The following is a 19,561-nucleotide window of genomic DNA, read 5'->3' as shown; positions in this document are numbered from 1 at the left end:
TGTGAGAGGTCTTGTTACCTTACTTACTGAACCACCCTCGTATAAAGCTTAGTGTCCAAATGACTGATCAGCATACACTTGTAGAAAAAGACCTAAAAAGAAGTTGAATTTTTTTTTTTTTTTTTTAAATCACCATTAACTTTATAGTCTGCAGATTAACAAATATCTTTCTCTACTAAGAATAACGCACAATGGCAAAAAAAATAAAATACATTTGAAACGAACCTTTATTTTCAAAAAGAAACATTGAAAAGCATATGTGCTGAGTATTTCTTAGCTCAAATTTCAGAACAGAGTAAAAAAGTGTTATATTTTGGGATTATTTAATGTTAGAAAATATATAATAAAGTACAAATATTGCTGACTAACATGTCCCTTTTCAATTCTATCAATATATAAACATTAATGTCCTGCATATATCTCTATGACCCCTGCAAAATAATTCCTTCAAAGTTTAAAGTTAATTGTAAATTTAGAACTCTGTAGCAGAGATCTCTTGATGCTTATAAAGAAGATTTAAGGGGAGAAAGTTATTCAGCCACTGTAGCTACTCTTCGACGTCTTCTATGAAAAGCTTTTAGGTCCCATTTTGTGGGTTCCAGCATGTAAGGTCCATTGTACACAAACAAAACAGTCATTTTGTCAGCATATGTTAGATTCTGGAGGAGCTGAGGAAGGAAAATAAGGGAAATAAGTATTATCCAACTTTCAAGAACGACACAAAACCCCCAGCACACTGCTAAGAACTATTTGCATATATAAGCCTATGTTCAAACATGTAGATATTGATATCAAAGATAAACACCAGTTGAACGAATATACATTTTACATTTATAGGATAAATACATCTTTAAGATAAATTAACAACTTATTTTTCAAATTTAGATTTAATGTAACTGTATATTTTCCTTAAATACATTAAGCACCATGTTTAAAGATACAGCCACACAAACATTTTTTTCAGATGTCCTAGCTGCACAGGAAAACCCCACAAATACACATTTTCACACTTGTATCATTCTACATGGGGCCCTAGTGCCCAAGAAAAACATTCCTAGGTACACAACATTACAGAGGAGGACGCAAAGGGATTATCTTTTTCAGTGAGTTTTCTACTCCTTACATATCGCCACCTTTAGCATCTAAACTCTGTACCCCTGTGCTATATGGCTCTAAGTTTTGGTTAACCTTTTTGCCATTACTTATCCATCTTTATGGAATATAGCCTAAATTCACTAAAGCTCGGTACACAATGCACGATCCCGGTGACCGCCCGCGTGATACGTTGTTCACCAGCACCATTGAACTTGCCATTGTCGGCATGCACGGACAATGGAACAACCCTGATGTGGGGCAGTGGGGACACACATAGTGGGTACACAATAGACAATGTGCGCAATATGTCAGCCTGATCCGCAGGATCGGGCATACATATCATCTAGTGCAGGGGTCCCAAACGCAGTCCTCAAGGCACCCCAACAGTTCAGGTTTTAGACATATCCATGGTTGAATGATATTTAAGAAATTGCGGCGCTCGTCCAGATCTATGTAAATATACTGTCCGTATTCACAAACAACATATATGTTACCACGTCTCGATTATATACATCTATATGTATACAAAGTTTATAGAATTTGTAGAAAAAGAAGAAATACCTGGAAATGTATCAATGTCACAATCCTCAATACCTCCATGATTGACTTTGCTGTAGGTTCAATCCAATCCTGTACGCTTTTCTTTATGTTGTCCTACAATTATATGCAGTCTAAAAATCCTGTCTCATCCTGGATGAATTATATTCCAATGTCAATCAACCAATACGTGGTAATGTAGTCCAATTCTGCTTGGGGTATTCCAGAGACACACCGGGTCCACCTTATTAACCTTCTCCAACTACTCCACTCCATGCACCAGAACCTTTAGTTAACAATGATGGGGACAGGATCACCTTCTAAGCAGACACTATGTTTTACAGAGTGGTGGTTGAAAATTACTCACCAAAACCACTATCTCTGCTAGTCTTTTCCCCTGTCCAATTCAGCATTCGAGTGAGTGGGGGTAGGTGGTCCTGTTATGTGTATGGGTTCCTTTATATTTGGATTAAGTCTATTTGTATCTTTAAAATTGGTTTACTTGTGATAAACAATTATATATAGACTATACAATTGAGGCCTGGATATAATCATCAAACCTCAGTATTAATACAATATGCAAGTGACAAGTCTATGTACTGCTCCCAACACGTTTCATCCCACACACAGGACTTTTTCAAGGGTTCTGACCAGATTGTGTACATATAACAGCTTAAATACCTTACTCCATGCTTGCTCCAGCATCATGGTCCCGGCACTTCCGGGTATCGTACTGCGCGCATGCGCACCATACCCTCGGGTCTTACACTCAGTTTCTGATGTACTGAGTCTGCGCTACTTCTCTATTGGAGATATCGTAGTCTCTTGTGTGCCCTCCGGTGTTTGCGCTCTTTCTCTTGTTCTATATAGTCCAACACAGTATTATGCTTAGTTCATTTGGTCTCCTCAGAAGGCGACCAAATGAACTAAGCATAATACTTTCAACCACCACTCTGTAAAACATAGTGTCTGCTTAGGAGGTGATCCTGTCCCCATCATTGTTAACTAAAGGTGCTGGTGCATGGAGTGGAGTAGTTGGAGAAGGTTAATAAGGTGGACCCTGTGTGTCTCTGGAATACCCCAAGCAGAATTGGACTACATTACCACGTATTGGTTGATTGACATTGGAATATAATTCATCCAGGATGAGACAGGATTTTTAGACTGTATATAATTGTAGGACAACATAAAGAAAAGCGTACAGGATTGGATTGAAACTACAGCAAAGTCAATCTTGGAGGTATTGAGGATTGTGACATTGATACATTTCCAAATATTTATTTTCTACAAATTCTACAGACTCTGCATACATATACATGTATATAATCGAGACTTGGTAACATATAGGTTGTTTGTGAATACGGACAGTATATTTACATAGATAAGGACGAGCGCCGTAATTTCTTAAATATCATTCATGTATTAAATCTCGAGGTGTGTGTTGGGATACCCTCTATTTGCAGGCTGCTGTCTGGTGACTCTACAGTCTGTGGCACTGGGCGCCGATATAACGTTTGAATTATATCCATGGTGTATCCTTATACCCTGGACTGTTAGGGTGCCTTGAGGACAGAGTTTGGGAATGGTCTAGGGTGTACCCGGCTTAAGAGGTCACAGATTAAATCATATAAATATACCCATTCAGTCCCAGTGGTAAATTACTTCTAAATGTGAGGCCAACAAACGATCACAACTCAATATTTTAGTACAAATCAGCGGATAATGTTGTGTACATTTCAAAGTCTCTGAGCTAGGCTAACTGACTGAATCAAGCAGAGTTAACGTCAAAAAAAACCTAAGTGCTGTGCATGACTTGTGGAGTCAAAGCGGACCTGCACACATAGTGTGATCCCTTGGCTTGCACGGGGTTCTTGTGAGTAGAGTGCGTGACATACCCACGGCCCCAGGAGACCACCCACTTCTTCCTGGGGCAGCCGATGATGTGGTGGCGCTGGCTTGGAGCGAACACAGACTACTGAGCCGCCCTGCCCCTAGATACACGCGAGGATAAGTGTCTGTCAAATTCATGTGATTACAGTCAGGAAAGGTGGGTTGGGGCCTCCAAAGGGATGTGCAGATGTACACCCCATGTGCATCCCTGAACTGGATGCAGGGACCTGTTTGTTCCAGGGGGTCAATTCAATTGAATGCGATGTGCCGCCGAGCATCGCCAAGATGCTTAGCTGCTCGCATATCAGACATTTATGGTAAGCTGTACATCAAAAGATTTCCTGCACACCTCTATGGGGTGCGAGGGAAAACGTGCAATGTTCATGGTTAGAATGTGCCTTACCGGAACAGTACATTGCGGCCATTGCGTTTAATTCCATTGCCCCTTAAGATTCTTACTTAGGCCCGTATTCAATTTGACCCGAGCCGCGATACTTCTTCCCCTCCCGGACTTTTTCGCTCACTTCGCCTGTTTTGCAGGCGGAAAAGTATCACATGCGTGCCCACGTATCGCCGTATTCAATTTGAAAGTAGGTGAAAACGGGACCCGGCGAAACTTAAAACAAGCAGAAAGTACTGTCAGTTTTGGGGAAATCAGTCTGACACCCCCCAAAAGATGCTCTGACATGTGGGTTCCCTATGATACCCCTCGATTTGGCTTGCTGAAGGTATTTGGTGTTTTAAACGGGCTCAATAGCTGCTAAATAGCGTTTTTGTATAAGTGGTGAAGAATAGTATTCTGGAGCTTTCTTTGCAGAAAATAACTGATCCCAGCAAATTTGGGGTACTTGAAAATGGGGGTTAGCATATTTAAAAGTTTTTAAAGTGAAGTTGAAAAAATCGTGAAAAATCCACCTGCCGCAAGCCCCTGTAATGAAAAAAACACCTGGGGCACACTTGGGGACCCCCCGAGAGTCAACTTCGCTAGATTTTATCTTTGTCCTCCAAAATTTTTTCTTTTTGCCCCCAAATTCAAATTGATTTTTTGGGGTGTTCTTAAGTCTTTTTTTTTTTACACAGTTTACCTTTGGGGGGCTGTCTGAAGGCTGCACTGGGGTTCCCGCAACGTTGCACCCCAAGACCCCAATTCTGCACATTTTTCCACCTGCTATTCATAGGCGAATCCTTTTTGCATACTACATTGCATTGACTTTCCGCCTAGGCGGAAAGTCTTTCAAATTGAATACGGGGATACTTTTCCGCCTGGTGAAATGATGTCATCGGCGAAACGTTTTCAGCCGAAACACGCGAAAACGGCTTTTCGCTCCAAATTGAATACGGGCCTATATTTGTTAAGAATTTAGCTGCACAAAATCCCATAGGGTTACCAACATGATACCATAAAGTGGTGATTACCTTTGGTGTAATGAAGAAATACTGAGAAGTGTTTTCTTTGCAAGCGGTCTTCACTACCATGTCAAACACTCTTCTTTCATTCACCGGATCCATGCCCTTATAGAACAATTACATGGATTATTAGGAAAGCAGCAAAGGAAATATTACTTTGATATATTTATGCACTCATTTCCTTACCTGATTTATTTCGTCCACTACTCGGAATGGGCACCTGTTGAGTTCTTGGAGAGCCATCATGTAGAGCATTGTGGACACACTGCGCTCCCCCCCACTCTGATGATGTGGGGTCAGCTCATGAAGTTGTGTGCTACTTCTAAACTTTACACGGATCCTTATTCCATACTTATCATAGTCCTCCTATGAAGAACATACATTAATAAACAAAGATTAGCAATACATATGTCCTTTTATTTAATCAGTTTTTCTTTTCTGTTTAGAATACAGTAAATATTCGCAAAATGGACCATCACAAACATAATTTAACAACTTAAATGGGGAGGCTGACATATCATATATATTCCTGGGGACAAGCAAACATAAGTGGCACAAGATACCAAAACACCTCATCATTTTCCCAATAACATTCTACCATAGATTGATTTGAAGCAGGCATTAGCTCAAAACACATTTGTTTCCATCACTTGGCAAATATTGTCCATTAATAATTTCCCTCTTGGTCCTCTTGAGGGAATCCCTGCTGGACTATCTGGGATACATATGGCTTGTTGTCAATCAAAATGTCAATAAGCAGTATGTGGTCCCTGTGAGGCAGGCGCTGCGATGTCGGCAAGTGTAAAATACTACTTTATGCATTTTACAAAAGTAAACTAATTCATTAGGTTTAAAGTTATACTGCCGGCGGGTGTTAAATGCTGTAATCACAGCGCCTGCCTTCCGAGGTCCATCACTGTGTGCGGAATGTTTAATCACATAGCTGGCACATTGTTTTTAAAAAAAATAACAAATCTCAGAGTATTTTTAATTCATTATTTAAGTAAATAATACCGTTTCAAAAGCATATTTAATAATATTTTTGCTAAAATGATTCCCAGTGGGTGTCTGGCGCCACCGTGTGGGTGTGTCTAGAAGACCTTCTTAGCAGCATCTCTCCCAATCCTTTGGCATTTTGTCATTCATTTTTATAGAATGCCCTGTTGATTACCGCAGATATTATACCCACCTCTGTAGTATATTCCTGTTCACTTTGACCCCTCCCACTAGTACAACTCCACCACCAACCCAGTAATCTTGGGTCTGTAGGTAATGGCACCTACACCCCACCACAATGATTATAGATTCCTATATATACTCCCTCTCCCGTATACATTGTGCAGAGCAGACGCAGCGGAGTATGTGACAGGTGGCTTATAGGGAACCGATCAATCCTCCCAGAGTAGGGGCTCCTAATCATACATCAGCCCGCTCTGAGTGTGCCCTGCAGTGATCGGCAATCCAAGCACTTTTGCTATATTCAGAACTCCAGAATGCGATTGCAAGGTGCACAAACGATTTCGGCATTCACAGACCACCGACATTACAGCCCAGCCTATCACTGAAGAGGAAAGGATTTCCTTTTGCACGCACGACGGAGCCCAGACTGGCCAGGCTCATCAATATGCTGGAAGAGGAGCAGAGCCAGCGATGGCAAAGGATGCGACCGTAGCAGGGAAAACCCACCATGCGACCGTGCCAGGCAAGTGGTTAAAATGTGCTGAATCATACACACTTCATGCGGTACAGTATATTAGTTAAATCATATTTACTTAGTGTTTAATGCTACGTAGCTGAAAAGTAGCAGATGCAAACGGTTCCTCCAGATTGTTCTTCAATTAACGTCCTAACAAAGTATAAATCTATACAGCATTTTCCTGTAGTGAATGTAAAATTGGTCATTTAAGTTATGCAGCAGGATTTCATTTCTAAGAGTGCATTTTTTAACTGTTCTATTTTTTTGATTGCCAGATTTAGTTAAAAACAAAATACACTTGCAATGGAACCGAGCTTGTAACTGACATAGGTTTTCAAGGCTAGTTTTTCAACAAATGTAAAATTGTAAGAGTCCATTATTTGCTTTTTTTGTACACTTTATTAGAATTGTGTCCTTTGTATTTCAGCTTACTATGCTTGTATCATGTGTGATGTGGAATGCACATCACTAAGCCACAGTTCTGTATAACTCATTGCTTACTTAAGGGCAGTGTCAGATGATCGTTTTAAAATGCCATAATTGCCTGACCAGGAAACCACAGCGTTTTAAAGCAAGAATACTCAGTAATATCGGATGGGTGAATGGAAAATGATTCTTACTCGCAGTTTTAATTATAGTAGTGGATTTGTAAATAGCTTTACTGAAATCTACAACCTGCTGTTTATCAGTAACAACATGAAGTTGAGCGCTTGTAAAGTAACTCAAATACTAAATGTTGCTGATCATTGTTTACTGGACCTCCTATAATATAAGATCAGAACATGACTCTTGTCCCTAAGTCTTCAGCAGCTACAGGTCACCTGCGAGTTTCCACTTGTCAGTTCTGCAATGAATGATCATTTTAAATGACACCAATGTAACCCAAACATTGGAATTCAGAAGCAAAAATTTAAAATGCAGGAAGTGGATATGAAGTTCTGGTGACTCATCACACCTTATTTATAGAATGAAAATTGTACATAAACAATGGGGTGTAGGTTGGACCTTGGAGGCTGGACACCAACAGCAAAGCTTTTCAATCCCAGGATACTCCGGTCCTTCCACATATACTTCGCCCACAACCTGAGGGCAACTCAGTTTTGTTAACAAGCCCAAGGCAGGAGCAGGATAGGAAACAAGTGACCAAGGAGCGTCAGGGCGGGTGCCCTGTGGACTTCGAAGAAAGAGAGTTAACAAAGGAAGGTAAGTTTCACCATAACTCTCCTTTTCTTCTTCAGGGTCCATAGGGCTCCACAGGGAGACAATGGGGATGTCCCAAAGCAGTTGTTCCAAGTGCGGGAACGCTCCTGAGCCGATAGGAGAACCCTACGCCCAAAGGAAGCATCCTGAGAGGCAAATGTATCAAAGGCATAAAACCTAAGAAAGGTGTGGACAGATGACCAGGTGGCCTCCCTGCATAGCTGTTCAGCTGAGGTGCCACACCGGGCTGCCCTCAAGGGACACACAGAGCGAGTAGAATGAGCAAATACTGTAGCCAGCACAGGAATGCCAGATTGCATGTAAGCCTGTGAGACAGTCATGCGTATCCATCTGGCCAGAGTCTGTTTGTTAGCTGGCCATCCCTTCTTGTGGAATCCATACAGGACGAAGAGGAAGTCCGATTTCCTGATGGAAGTGGTGCGGTCCACGTAGATCTTTAGAGCATGGACCACATCCAAAGAGGCCTCACCTGCCAGTCTGGTGACTGAAAGGTCGGAACCACATTTCCGGGCGTTTTCTAAGAACCGCTATCCCGATGCAAGATTAAAAAGGGGGATCGACATGAAAACGCTCCTAAATCCGATACCCTATGGGCAGATGTGATAGCCAGAGTGTTCACAGTGAGCCACTTGACATCCACTGATTCCAGGGGTTCGAATGGAGATTCTTGAAGTACTTGGAGCACCACTGCCAAATCCCATGGAGCCACAGGAGGGACATAGGGAGGCTGTATACGGAGAACACCTTGCAGGAAGGGATGAACATCTGGTAGAGGAGCCAGTCTGCACTGGAACCAGATGGATAAAGCAGAGACCTGCACTTTCAGAGATGCTAGGCAGAGGCCTACTGTAGATCCAATCCAAAAAGGGGAGGGTATATCAGTTCTGTGAGAACTTCAACCCAAAGACTCTATAGGAGTGCACTCTCATAGCTAGATGTCAATCAAAATATCTTAAAACATAACCTTTATTAATTTTTGCAAGGAAAAAAGATTAAAATGGACTTACACAGATTGTTATCTCGGTAGTGGTTACCTAATCTCCGTGATCAAGCCTCCAGGCGAAACGTACGTCGGAACAGATACAGGGTGCCCAGTGACTGCACAGTGCGGGACACCCCTACACCAGGTCTTGTTGTTATATGCACCATTTATGTATACCTATGCCTTTTTGAGAAAGTGCAGCAGTGGGTCGCTATGATTGTATACAGATGGCTCATATTAGAAAGGGTAAATTAACCCTCCCAGTGCCATAGGCTATTTGACTCTGCTACTTTTGGACCCTAACTGCACGGTTTATATTCATTATACCAAGTGACCCTGCTCAACTACTTTTAACCATGTAGTACTACACTAATACAGCACTCTGAGTATGTCAGTTATTGAATATTGATTTGTCATATAGTATTGTCATTGCTATCTTTACTGCATATAGTAGACCTGAGATCATAGGTCCTATGTTTCATTTGTATTCAAGTAAAGCTATCATTATAGCTACTAAGCTGATTTGAAGTTACTATTGTTGATGTTTCAACACAGTGTTTTCTCTATTGTACTATTTCTATACCCCCCCAGTGGTTCCCATACCAGCCTTATAATTCTCTCATTGGTTGTCCAATACCGCACGTCAAGACAACTAACAGCAGAAATTGGGGTTGATGACGACAACCACTGCTTGAATTTTGTTTCGTGGGATCACTGCACTAGCAGATCTCTCATTCCCTCTCCTATGCAGCTTGTATGAGACTGAGCAGCAGAGCCTATGTGCAAACTGGTTATCCCCACTTATCTATATCTTTCTCTAAATCCTAATTATCATCACATGACGATGTTTGAACATCGATTACCTTTACCTTTGTGAGGATTTTAGAATGATATCAGTGATATGTATACCCAATGTATAATCATCCTCTTTTAAGGTGATCTCATACCGTATTCACAGTGATTTAGGTACTTGTACCAGCATCCTTTCTTTACATTCCCAGTGGTTTTTCATACCAACCTATTGATTTTCTCATTGGTTATCGGATGCAATTTAGCAAGACAACCGGTAGTTGAGGTTAGGGTTGATGACATTGACCACTGGTGACTGCTACCTCCAGGGGTTACAGCACTAGCAGATCTCTCACTCCCTTTCCTCCACTCCTTTGTGTGATAGGAAGCAGCAGAGCCTAGCTCCCCTTACTCCTCTCTTCATTATTCAGTCTTAACCTTATCTTGCTTGGTGTTGATACTCTAGGTCACAGGTTCTCAAACTTGGTCCTCAGGACCTCCTCACAGAATCACAAGTGAAATAATTAGCTCCACCTGTGGATCTTTTAAGATGTGTCAGTGAGCAAAGATTACACCTGTGCTCCTGCTGGGTGACCTGGAAAACGTGACGTGTGTGGGGTCCTGAAGACAGAGTTTGAGAACCACTGCTCTAGGTTGTCACTCCACTTATCTATTGAATATAATCAGCAACATTCTGACCTGGCGTTTTTAATGATTATCATACATGTTTATTGTTATATTTTCATATCTCGCCTTTCCCTCATCTGGGTAACCACTACCGAGATAACAATCTGTATAAGTCCTTGCAAAAAGGTTATGTTTTAAGATATTTTGATTTACATTTAGCTATGAGAGTGCACTCCTATAGTCTCTTTGGGTTGAAGTTCTCACAGAACTGATATACCCTCCCCTTTTTTGTCTACTTGCATTTACTCTGAGTAGCACCACCACCACCAGCCACAGTGGTATTTCATTACCACACAATACAGTTTAGGTGGATATAGCTTATTATATATACCTCTTATAGATTCCAACAAACATATGTGGATCTGTGCGGTGATTCTCAAATCCCTCTTCCCCCATCCCACATCAAAAACTAGGGGGTCATAGTTTCGTGGAACACACCATTGGAAATATGTATGCCATATTCTGTGATAAATCGTGGCAGAGGCCGGTTTACGAGCCCTGAGTATGGTCTGGACCACAGAGCTGGAAAATCCCTTAGCCGTTAGGAGGGATGACAGACGGGCCAGGTCCGGATGTAGACATGGATCCTGAGACAACAGGTCTACCCATAGAGGAAGTTGAAGAGGAACGTCTATGGAGAGACTCTGAAGATCAGAGTACCAATGGCGTCTGGGCCAAGCCAGAGCTATCAACAGGACTGTGCCCCATTCCTGCTTGAACTTACGAAGAACTCGAGGAAGCAGGGATATTGGGGGAAAGAGGTATGCCAAATGGAAGGTCCATTTCACTGACAATGCATCTACGAAGCCTGCATCGGGGTCCCTTGTCCTGACTCCATATACTGGAAGTTTATTGTTGTGTCTTAAGGCCATGAGATCCATATCCGGCAGACCCCATTTGTCCATAAGGAGCTGAAAGACTCCTGGATGTAGAGACCACTTTCCTGCTTGCACGTCGTGACGGCTGAGGAAATCTGCTTACCAATTGAGAACTCCCGGGATGAATACCACGGAGATGGCATACAGTCCATGCGAGAATGTGGGACACTTGTGCTATTGCTGCCCGACGCCGAGTGCCTCCTTGGTGATTGAGGTAGGCCACTGCCGTGGCGTTGTCGGACTGTACTTGTACTGGCCTGCCCTGAAGAATATCCTGATCCTGAGTGAGAGCTCTGTAGATGGCTTGAAGTTCCAAGACATTGATAACTGCCTCGACTTGGGGCCAGCGGCCCTGGAAGGAGTGCTGGCCGGTCACTGCGCCCCATCCTCGGAGGCTTGCGTCCGTGGTGAGGAGCCCGGGATCCAAAAGGGACGACTCTTGTCTAAATGGAATGTTTGTAGCCACCAGGCTAAGGACAGACGAACCTCCAAGGGAGGCCCATCGTCTGGGATCGAAGTAGATGGGGTAGGCCGTTCCATCTGGAGAGGATCAGGTGTTGTAGGGGCCTGGAGTGAAACTGAGCGAACTCCACCAATATCGAAGGTGGACACCTTTGATCCCAATGTCTGCATTGCATCGTGAATTGACACTCGGTGACTGCGGAGCAGTCTGCACACTTGGTGTTGAATTAAGGAGATCTTGTCTGTTAGAGAGATTCTCGAAACCTGAGAGTCCAAGATGTATGAAATCCTAAATGTACCAGTCTTTGAGAAGGTGTCAGGGAAGACTTTTTCCAGTTGATCAGCCACCCGTGCATTTGTAAGAAGGCAATTGTTACCTGCAGATGGCGGTGAAGAATGTCCAGAGACACCATAAAATTCCCAGGTTCCACAGCCAGAATAAACAAAGCGGAGGGTTTCCATACGAAACCTGGGCACCCTGATAAACTTGTTCAGAGAGGAGGGGACCAGAATTATTACTGCTGAATTCAATAAGGACAGCAGCAAGGCCTTGTTTGGGTCAGATGAAGGCCCTGTGCAAAAGAATTGCTGGGGGGGGGTCGCCTTAGGAAGGATAGAGCACATGTGGGAGACCACATCTCTTAAACAGGCGTCTGATGTGGTCTGACGCCAAAACTGGGCGAATTTAAGAAGTCGGCCTGCCACCCTGGGAGCCCCCAGGGAAAGGCCCATTCCATCAGGCTGTAGGCTTGTCCTCAGACTTGGCAGGTGGACGTCTAGTAGCCCAGGCTTGTTTGGCCCTAGGCTTGGAGGCCTTGGCTGACCCTTAGCTTTTCCTTGAGGGCGAAAGGACCGAAAAGGATGACGTCCGAGGCTTTGTATTATATGTAGAGGGCAGGAACACCGTCTTGCAAGCTGCCAAAGTAGTAACAATTTTATCTAATTCTGGACCAAATAGAATATCTCCAGAATAAGAAAGGGACTCCAGAGCCCTTTTTGAACATGAGTCTGTTTTCCAGGAACGGGGCCAAACAATACGGTGAGCCACTACTGAAGTGTCAGATATTCTGGAGACTAGGGGGTAAATTTACTAAAGTGAGAGTTTTTAGTGTAGATGTTGCCCATAGCAACCAATCAGATTCTAGCTATTATCTTACAGAAGGTGCTAGTTAAATGTTAAGTAGAATGTGATTGGCTGCTATGGGCAATATCTCCACTTCTAAAAACTCTCATTTTAGTAAATGTACCCCTGGGAGAGCTGTATCCATAGCTGTTTCTCCCAAGTAGGAGGCTGCATCTCTAACGTGAGATATGTAGGATAGTTGTTCCCTTGAAGCATCAGGGGGGAATGTCTCTTCTAGGGCCTCTGCCCAACTCTCAATGGCTTTTGCCACCCAGGCCGTATCCCTAGCAGGACGAATAATAGTTCCTGTAAGAGAGTATATGGATTTGTGACAAGCTTCTATACGCCTATCTGTAGTCTCCGTCAAGGAGGTTGCAGTATGGATGGGTAAGGTGTCATTTATAACCAGACGTGTTACATGAGAATCCACTGCGGGGGAACTTCCCATTTAGTGCAATCAGTAGCTGGAAGAGGGTAAAAGGAACGTAAACATTTTGGAATTTGAAACCTTTTACCGGGAATATTCCATGCTTCACTCATGTGATCAGATAGCTGATCAGAGTGAGGGAACATTGGTAAAACTACCCTTTGTCATTTAAAAAGTGTTGTTTTTTTTCCCTTAGGAGTGGGTTCTTCCTCTTCTATTTGTAAAATAGATTTCACAACTCTCACAAGAGCAGGTATATTTGATTTAAAGGGTGGCTCCTCGTCTCCTGAGGCGGTGTCTTCTGCCTCCCCAGACGATATATCAGAATCAGATAACTGGGAAGATAACAGCACGTTAGTAGGTAAAGGCTTTTCCTTTTGCAGCATTTGCTGAAAAACTGTAGAGGTATTAGCCAAACTCTGTACTGCGGTAGAGAGTATGTCTACCCATATTGAGGCAAAGGATTTGCAGGGAGTACCTGCTGTGGCCATCCCACAGGGGGGGCCTACCACGGGGACTACTAAGTGGTCCGCAATCTTTGTCAGTACCTGAGAAAAGGCAGCCCAAGGTAGGTCTTGAGGAGAAGACACCGGGGCTGAGGGGCCCGAGACTGTGCAACAATTTGTACAAAGACCATCCTGAATAAGGTCCTCTGGGGCTAAGCCCGCTTAGCAGGACTTACAAGACACCAGAATAGGAGCAGCAGCATCAGCCTTCTTGTTATTCTTTCCTCTGTCAGACATAGAGGATAATAAAATACACAGTATGATACAGTGCAGTGAACACCCTGCAGTATGTGTAATATGGCACAGTGTAGTGTGCAACTGGGCTATACAGTATGTGATAGCCCTCACAAATATATAGGAGATGTGAGGTCAAATAAACCACCTATACCTTAGTATGTCAGGGTAAATTAGAATAAAGGGAAAGGTGTAAGCTGACAGTATAGAAAGTAGATATCAGCGCTAGCACAAGTCACATACAAACGCAGAAAAAAACACTATATATCTGCAATTGGCACTACAACAAACTACACAGACCGCAGTGGCTGGTAGGATATAGAGCTATATAACCTGGCCCGTGGGAGAGGTATACAGGGAGACTGGATCCAGCGCGACCGGAGACCTGTGAAGCAGAAAATGGCTGCCGCACATCTCTGAGGGGGCATAGGGTGAGGGAGGAGCAGCTCAGGGAACGACTAGATCGCAGTGGAATGGTGCCCTGAGTTGGGGGATGGGCTGCAGGGAGAGCGCCTTCTTCCCATGCTGACTTTAACCATCAGGTCCACTGGCCTCTAAATATGCCTCTGCACCAGTATATTAACGCCCTGGTGGTCTAGTGGAGTCATGGGCGCACCAGTGTCCACATCAGCGCCTCCAGTCCGTCTCCTGAGACCGAAGGCTAGACTGCATAAAGATGCAGGGGTCCGCGTTACCTGTCCCCTGGATTCCAGGCTGCAGTCTGGGAGCTTGCTAGCTAGTCCCCCCCAAGAGCCCCGACGGGAGTACCTAGCAGGGGCTTGGGTGTCACGGCGCCGCGGAGGGGTGATGGAGCAGCAGCGCAGATGTCCAAGGGACAGTGTTTTGCTGCTGCTCAGTTTAAAACACTAGAAATAAAAAAATAAATCATAAAAATAAGCTTGGGCTGCTTGAAGCAGCCCCACTGTTAAAAATGGTGACCCTGCTCCTGCCGGACACCAACGAAACTGAGTTGCCTTCAGCCTGTGGGCGGGGTATAGGGGGGAAGAACCGAAGCATCCTGGGATTGAAAAGCTTTGCGGTTTGTGTCCGGTCCTCCAAGGTCCCACCTACACCCCATTGTCTCCCTGTGGAGCCCCAAGACCTTTTTGATGGGCACTTCAAGCGGTTCCCGAGGGCATTATGGGCAGTGGAGGAGCTCAATAAGCAAGGCCCACCCTGCACCGAAGGCACGCTGCAGGCATTGGCGACTCGCAGCCGTCCCCTCTTTTGCCCAGAGGCTGCCTGGCAGTTGGTGGGATGCCGGGTGGGAGGGGATGAGGGTGCGCTGTGGGCCCCTTCCCCGGCTGCCTTATGGTGCCGTCCGGCTTTGTGGAAATTCTAGCAAGAACACTGAAGAGGGGCTAAAAACAGAGCTTGCATCAGGGAGTGAAAGGACACTAATCTTGAAAAAGGCGCCACAGCACGCCGAAAAGCATTGAAGAGTGTCGCTTCACCTATTGTATGTAGTATCCCATCCATTCTATATGCTACCCATTTACCCTTAGTGACCCAGGTCCATCTTCTGCAGGGCAATAGGAATTTGCATAATATTACCACCTGATGGTATGGGCTTACTGCTGCATTTTTTATGTTTTTATTTATAATAAATAGCTGTTTTTCATGGTACTGGATTACGGTCTTTTCTTTTACCTTGTCCTATCATCACTTGAAAGTCCCCACATTCCGTTAAGGACCACAGAACGAGATTTCTGAAAATAAAGATACCTTTGTGTGTCCATACATCGCCCTTACAAGTAAGCATACATGTAAGAAACTCCACACAAGACTTATCTTCATTCACATCTGGGTGATTCTTACAGGAGTTGGGACCATATTAAGTTGGGAGAAGATCTTCATAGACCACCATATTCACATCCCCAGGTGGCTACATCATACAGTGATGTTATTACACTATATTGTGTTTCCCATTTATCTTTTATACCAGAGAATTACCATAACCGGAGGACGTGGGATAATTCCTTTGATGGACTTATTGCTGACTTGTTGGAACAATCCAGTGCGCAAGTGAGGTTGATTTGTTTTGTTATGTACTATTAGATATAAGGTGGTAACTTATTATTAACCTGGAGTGCAGCACCATAGGGTTTGTAAATTTTTTGTTTGTACTGAAGAGGGGGTAAGATGAGAGGAAGATGGGGAAAGGTGGGAGGAAGAAGGGGAAAAAGAGAGAATGGAGGAAGAGGGGGAGACAAGGAAGAGAAAGAGATGGCACGAAGATGGGGGCATAGAAAGGTGGGGGAGGAGAGAGGAAATAAAAACCCTGCAAAATCAGCAACAGCAGCTATCCGGCAAATGATGGGTCCACAATACCAGTTATTAATAGATATAAATTGTAGAGAATAAAAATACATACACAATGATTGTATGGGTTATAAGTTCCCACACAAATGCTTACGGAATGCAAGAACCAAAGTCCAAATCTGTTATTAATTATGTAAATATTGTGGTGTTAAATATTGCTCTAAACAATAAAATGGGTTTCCTGGTCAGTAGCTTACCTCATTTTCAGTATGCAGATCGACCTCACCAACACACTGCATTGAACTGAAGAAGCTGCTGAACTGCTCATTGATTTTCTCTACTAAATGTTTCAATGGCATAAGCCAATCTTGCTTCACCTGCATAAAATGAAATATGTTTATTGAAAAGAACTTTATTTTAACACAGGCTTAACCGACTGCACTGTATCACTTGTCATGGTCTGTATGCTCTCAGTTGGTTAAAACTTTATTGAATCCGTTTAATCTGGTGTTCTATTAACATTATGTGCACACAATCACTTTGTAAATCAGTTTAAAAAATATAAATAGGGTGATAGTCTATTGTCACAGTAGTAGGATGTACATTCCCTGATTAATAGCAAAAAAACTTAATAAAGATCAAAGTTCCTCCCTCTCTATATGCCCTAGCCAAGAAGCCTTAAGGGTCGACTAAATACCTCTGTTTGGCACTGGTGCCTTAGGCAGCTTTTACATATATTTACTTTATTAAAAGTTTAACGTCATTTGTTTTCAATTGGCAGCTCAATTGTCCAGTCAGCCAGATAGCATACAAACAGTGTTACTGTGAATGGGACTGGAGGTTTACAGGCTCAAGAGGGGAACCCAGTCACTACTGTCATACTGGTACTCCTCAAAATCTAAGTGCTGGTACTAGTCTCTATTGAGGAGCTGTTAGTTTATAGTCCCCTCATTATACAGTTGATTTATTTAAGCTTGCTGCCATACCCTTGAGGCAAAAAGGGGAAGGAGCTTACTCTTTATACTTAAAACTATTTGAGTAGGGTTTTCTCTGTGAGGAATTTGAATCTGCAGCTTGCCTCCTGTCTCTCCCAGCTGAGGGACGTTTTACTTTTTAGTGTGTTTTATTTGTGAAAAAAAAAAAATGTACTGTTTCCTTTTTTTCTTCTATACAAAAATAGCAATATCAGAGTCTTTTTTAGTGAGTTGGCCGCTGTGACATTTTTCACTTTTTTGTAAGTTAATTTCTGGACAGTCTGGGGCAGAAACTTTTTGCCAGTCCCGTGATACTGAAACCCGTCCACTACGTTCACCACCAGGTAGTGGAGTTGACTGGCGAAATCTGCTTGGGCAGCAAATGTTAATAAGACAATATATGAAATGGTCCACTTCAATGGTTTTCCTTTAGTCCTAACTGAGCAAATTTGTATCTTCAGTTCTCCCACCTAATTTTCCTAATTCAATATATGGCCCAATAGGAAGTTTTAGCAACGTTCCCATACGGTTGAAATGGGTGAAACTCCATGGGCCCAATCTTTAGCTAAATTTTCTTTTTCCTTTGAAACATTTTTATAATTCTTCTGCAAGACCAGACACAAGCGCCATTGCTTTGCCATGGTCAAAAATAGGGATGGTTCAGAATCCGATATGTTCTTGCAAGAGAAGGCAGATGATCTTCAAATGTGCCAGAATCTTTAAATAATGAAGATTCTTCTAAAAGACAGTGAATGAAGAATTTAATAAGAACGGTGCTTTAAACGGTTAGGGTTCATGCAGGAACCTGAGTCTAGTTTCTCTCTTTAAAGAGAGAAACTTTAGAAGGCTCATCATCCCACTATAGTAACCAGTAGAGTCCTGGGAAAGGCCTTATAAAAAGTTCAAGATACCCCGCAAGATTTTATCCTGCTATCCTTTTCCACTGGAAGATTGGGAAATATGGATACCTCCATATCATAGCTTTCCAAAATAACAACTATATTGATTTGAAATACCTCTTAAAAGGACAGTTATGACTGAAAAAGCAAAGCCATCCTTAAATCTATTTCACTAGCAGCTCAAACCTCCCCGAGACCATGCTAGCTACATCTTGGGTCAATAAGGCTATATCACTATTGGTCAGAACATCTGTCCAAGGCTATTCAGGTAGGTAGATAAATGTCTGAATTATTAGCCTTGTTAGCACACATTCAAGATACAGCTGAATGTATTGCCCGGCGTACCCTCTGGCTTACATCATGGTAAGTGATATCTGTGGGTAATGTGCTCTTTGATTCAGAGCTGGAAAAAAAAAATCATCAAAGCAGGCAATGGGAGGTAAGAATTTCTTTGTACTTGCTAGTGCTAATTTTCCTAGGTCCAGACATTCCAGATTTTGTTCCTGGTGTGCTTATGGAAAGGTGAGAAGTTCTTATTCAAAAAGGTCAGTTTCCTTCCTCTCATAGGGGATATAGAAAGAGAAGATAAACTTGCTCTGGTAAGAAACACACCTGAAAAGAAGTCTTTAACAGTCTACTATGCCCACCCCAAAATCTCCTGTGGTGGGAGCCAATCTTCTTCTGTTCAGGTTCTAATTGTTTGATGTCACTAGACACCTGGGCGAGAAGAAGTTTAGACCGAGACTACAACGGCAGGGCCTCCTCCAAAAATTTTTTTTTCTTCTTTTTACCAAAGGCCTTCCTGTAAACAGGATAAAACATCAGGTGCTGTTTATGGTGATCCAATTCTTCATTGCTTCTGCTATTATTACTCCGGTTCCATTCACCAGAAGCTGAATAGCAGTTTCCATAGAATGTTCATCTTTAGGTTGAATCCTCCAACATGGAATCATTGAAAAAAGTAATTCACTCCACGGAAGAAAACAAACTCATTGTGTTGATAGATATCAAAGATGAATATTTACATATTACAATTACATAAATCACATTTTCAGATATGTGCTCTCCCAATCGGGTTAGCAACTGCAACAAGATTTTTCACAAAAATCACTGGTCATAATGGCATTATCAGTATTCCATATTTAGACAATCTTTTTATTTTTCAAAATGTTTTTATTTGAGTTTACAATATAATGAATACAACAAATTGTCTAGTCATACAGTAATTATATCAAAATGGGGGGTAGCAATAGTTACATTACTGACATCATATACCCCACATAAACATATTACAAATCATGTAACACATATTAGCTACACTAATTTGTAAATAAGAGAAAGGGAAAGAAAAGAAAGGAGAGAGAGGGGGGGGGAGAATAGGAAAGATCTTTTATTTTTTTTTTTAAATAACAATAATCGCCTGTAGTCCAATACCATCTACAACTGGAGCCATTAGTTTAGCCCAGTTAGATAGGAGGGTCAGATAGAAGTA

At 42.6% G+C, this 19,561-nt stretch overlaps 1 protein-coding gene across 1 annotated transcript in view; it reads right to left on the bottom strand.

Moving 5' to 3' along the window:
- Positions 1 to 236: 236 nt before the first annotated feature.
- SMC5 (structural maintenance of chromosomes 5) overlaps positions 237 to 19,561 on the bottom strand; it is a 166,611-nt gene continuing 147,286 nt past the window's right edge. Inside the window, exons 21-24 of the mRNA XM_088475720.1 lie at positions 16,454 to 16,573; positions 5,116 to 5,295; positions 4,939 to 5,034; positions 237 to 668 (exon numbers count right to left, since the gene is read on the bottom strand). Coding sequence (XP_088331846.1) covers positions 531 to 668; positions 4,939 to 5,034; positions 5,116 to 5,295; positions 16,454 to 16,573 — 534 coding nt within the window. The 3' untranslated portion in view covers positions 237 to 530. The remainder of the gene's footprint in view (positions 669 to 4,938; positions 5,035 to 5,115; positions 5,296 to 16,453; positions 16,574 to 19,561) is intronic.

The sequence above is a fragment of the Taudactylus pleione genome, unplaced genomic scaffold, assembly GCF_031769625.1.
Source record: "Taudactylus pleione unplaced genomic scaffold, aTauple2 ptg000177l, whole genome shotgun sequence".
Taxonomy (NCBI): domain Eukaryota; kingdom Metazoa; phylum Chordata; class Amphibia; order Anura; family Myobatrachidae; genus Taudactylus; species Taudactylus pleione.
This window is presented reverse-complemented; position numbering and strand designations above follow the sequence as displayed.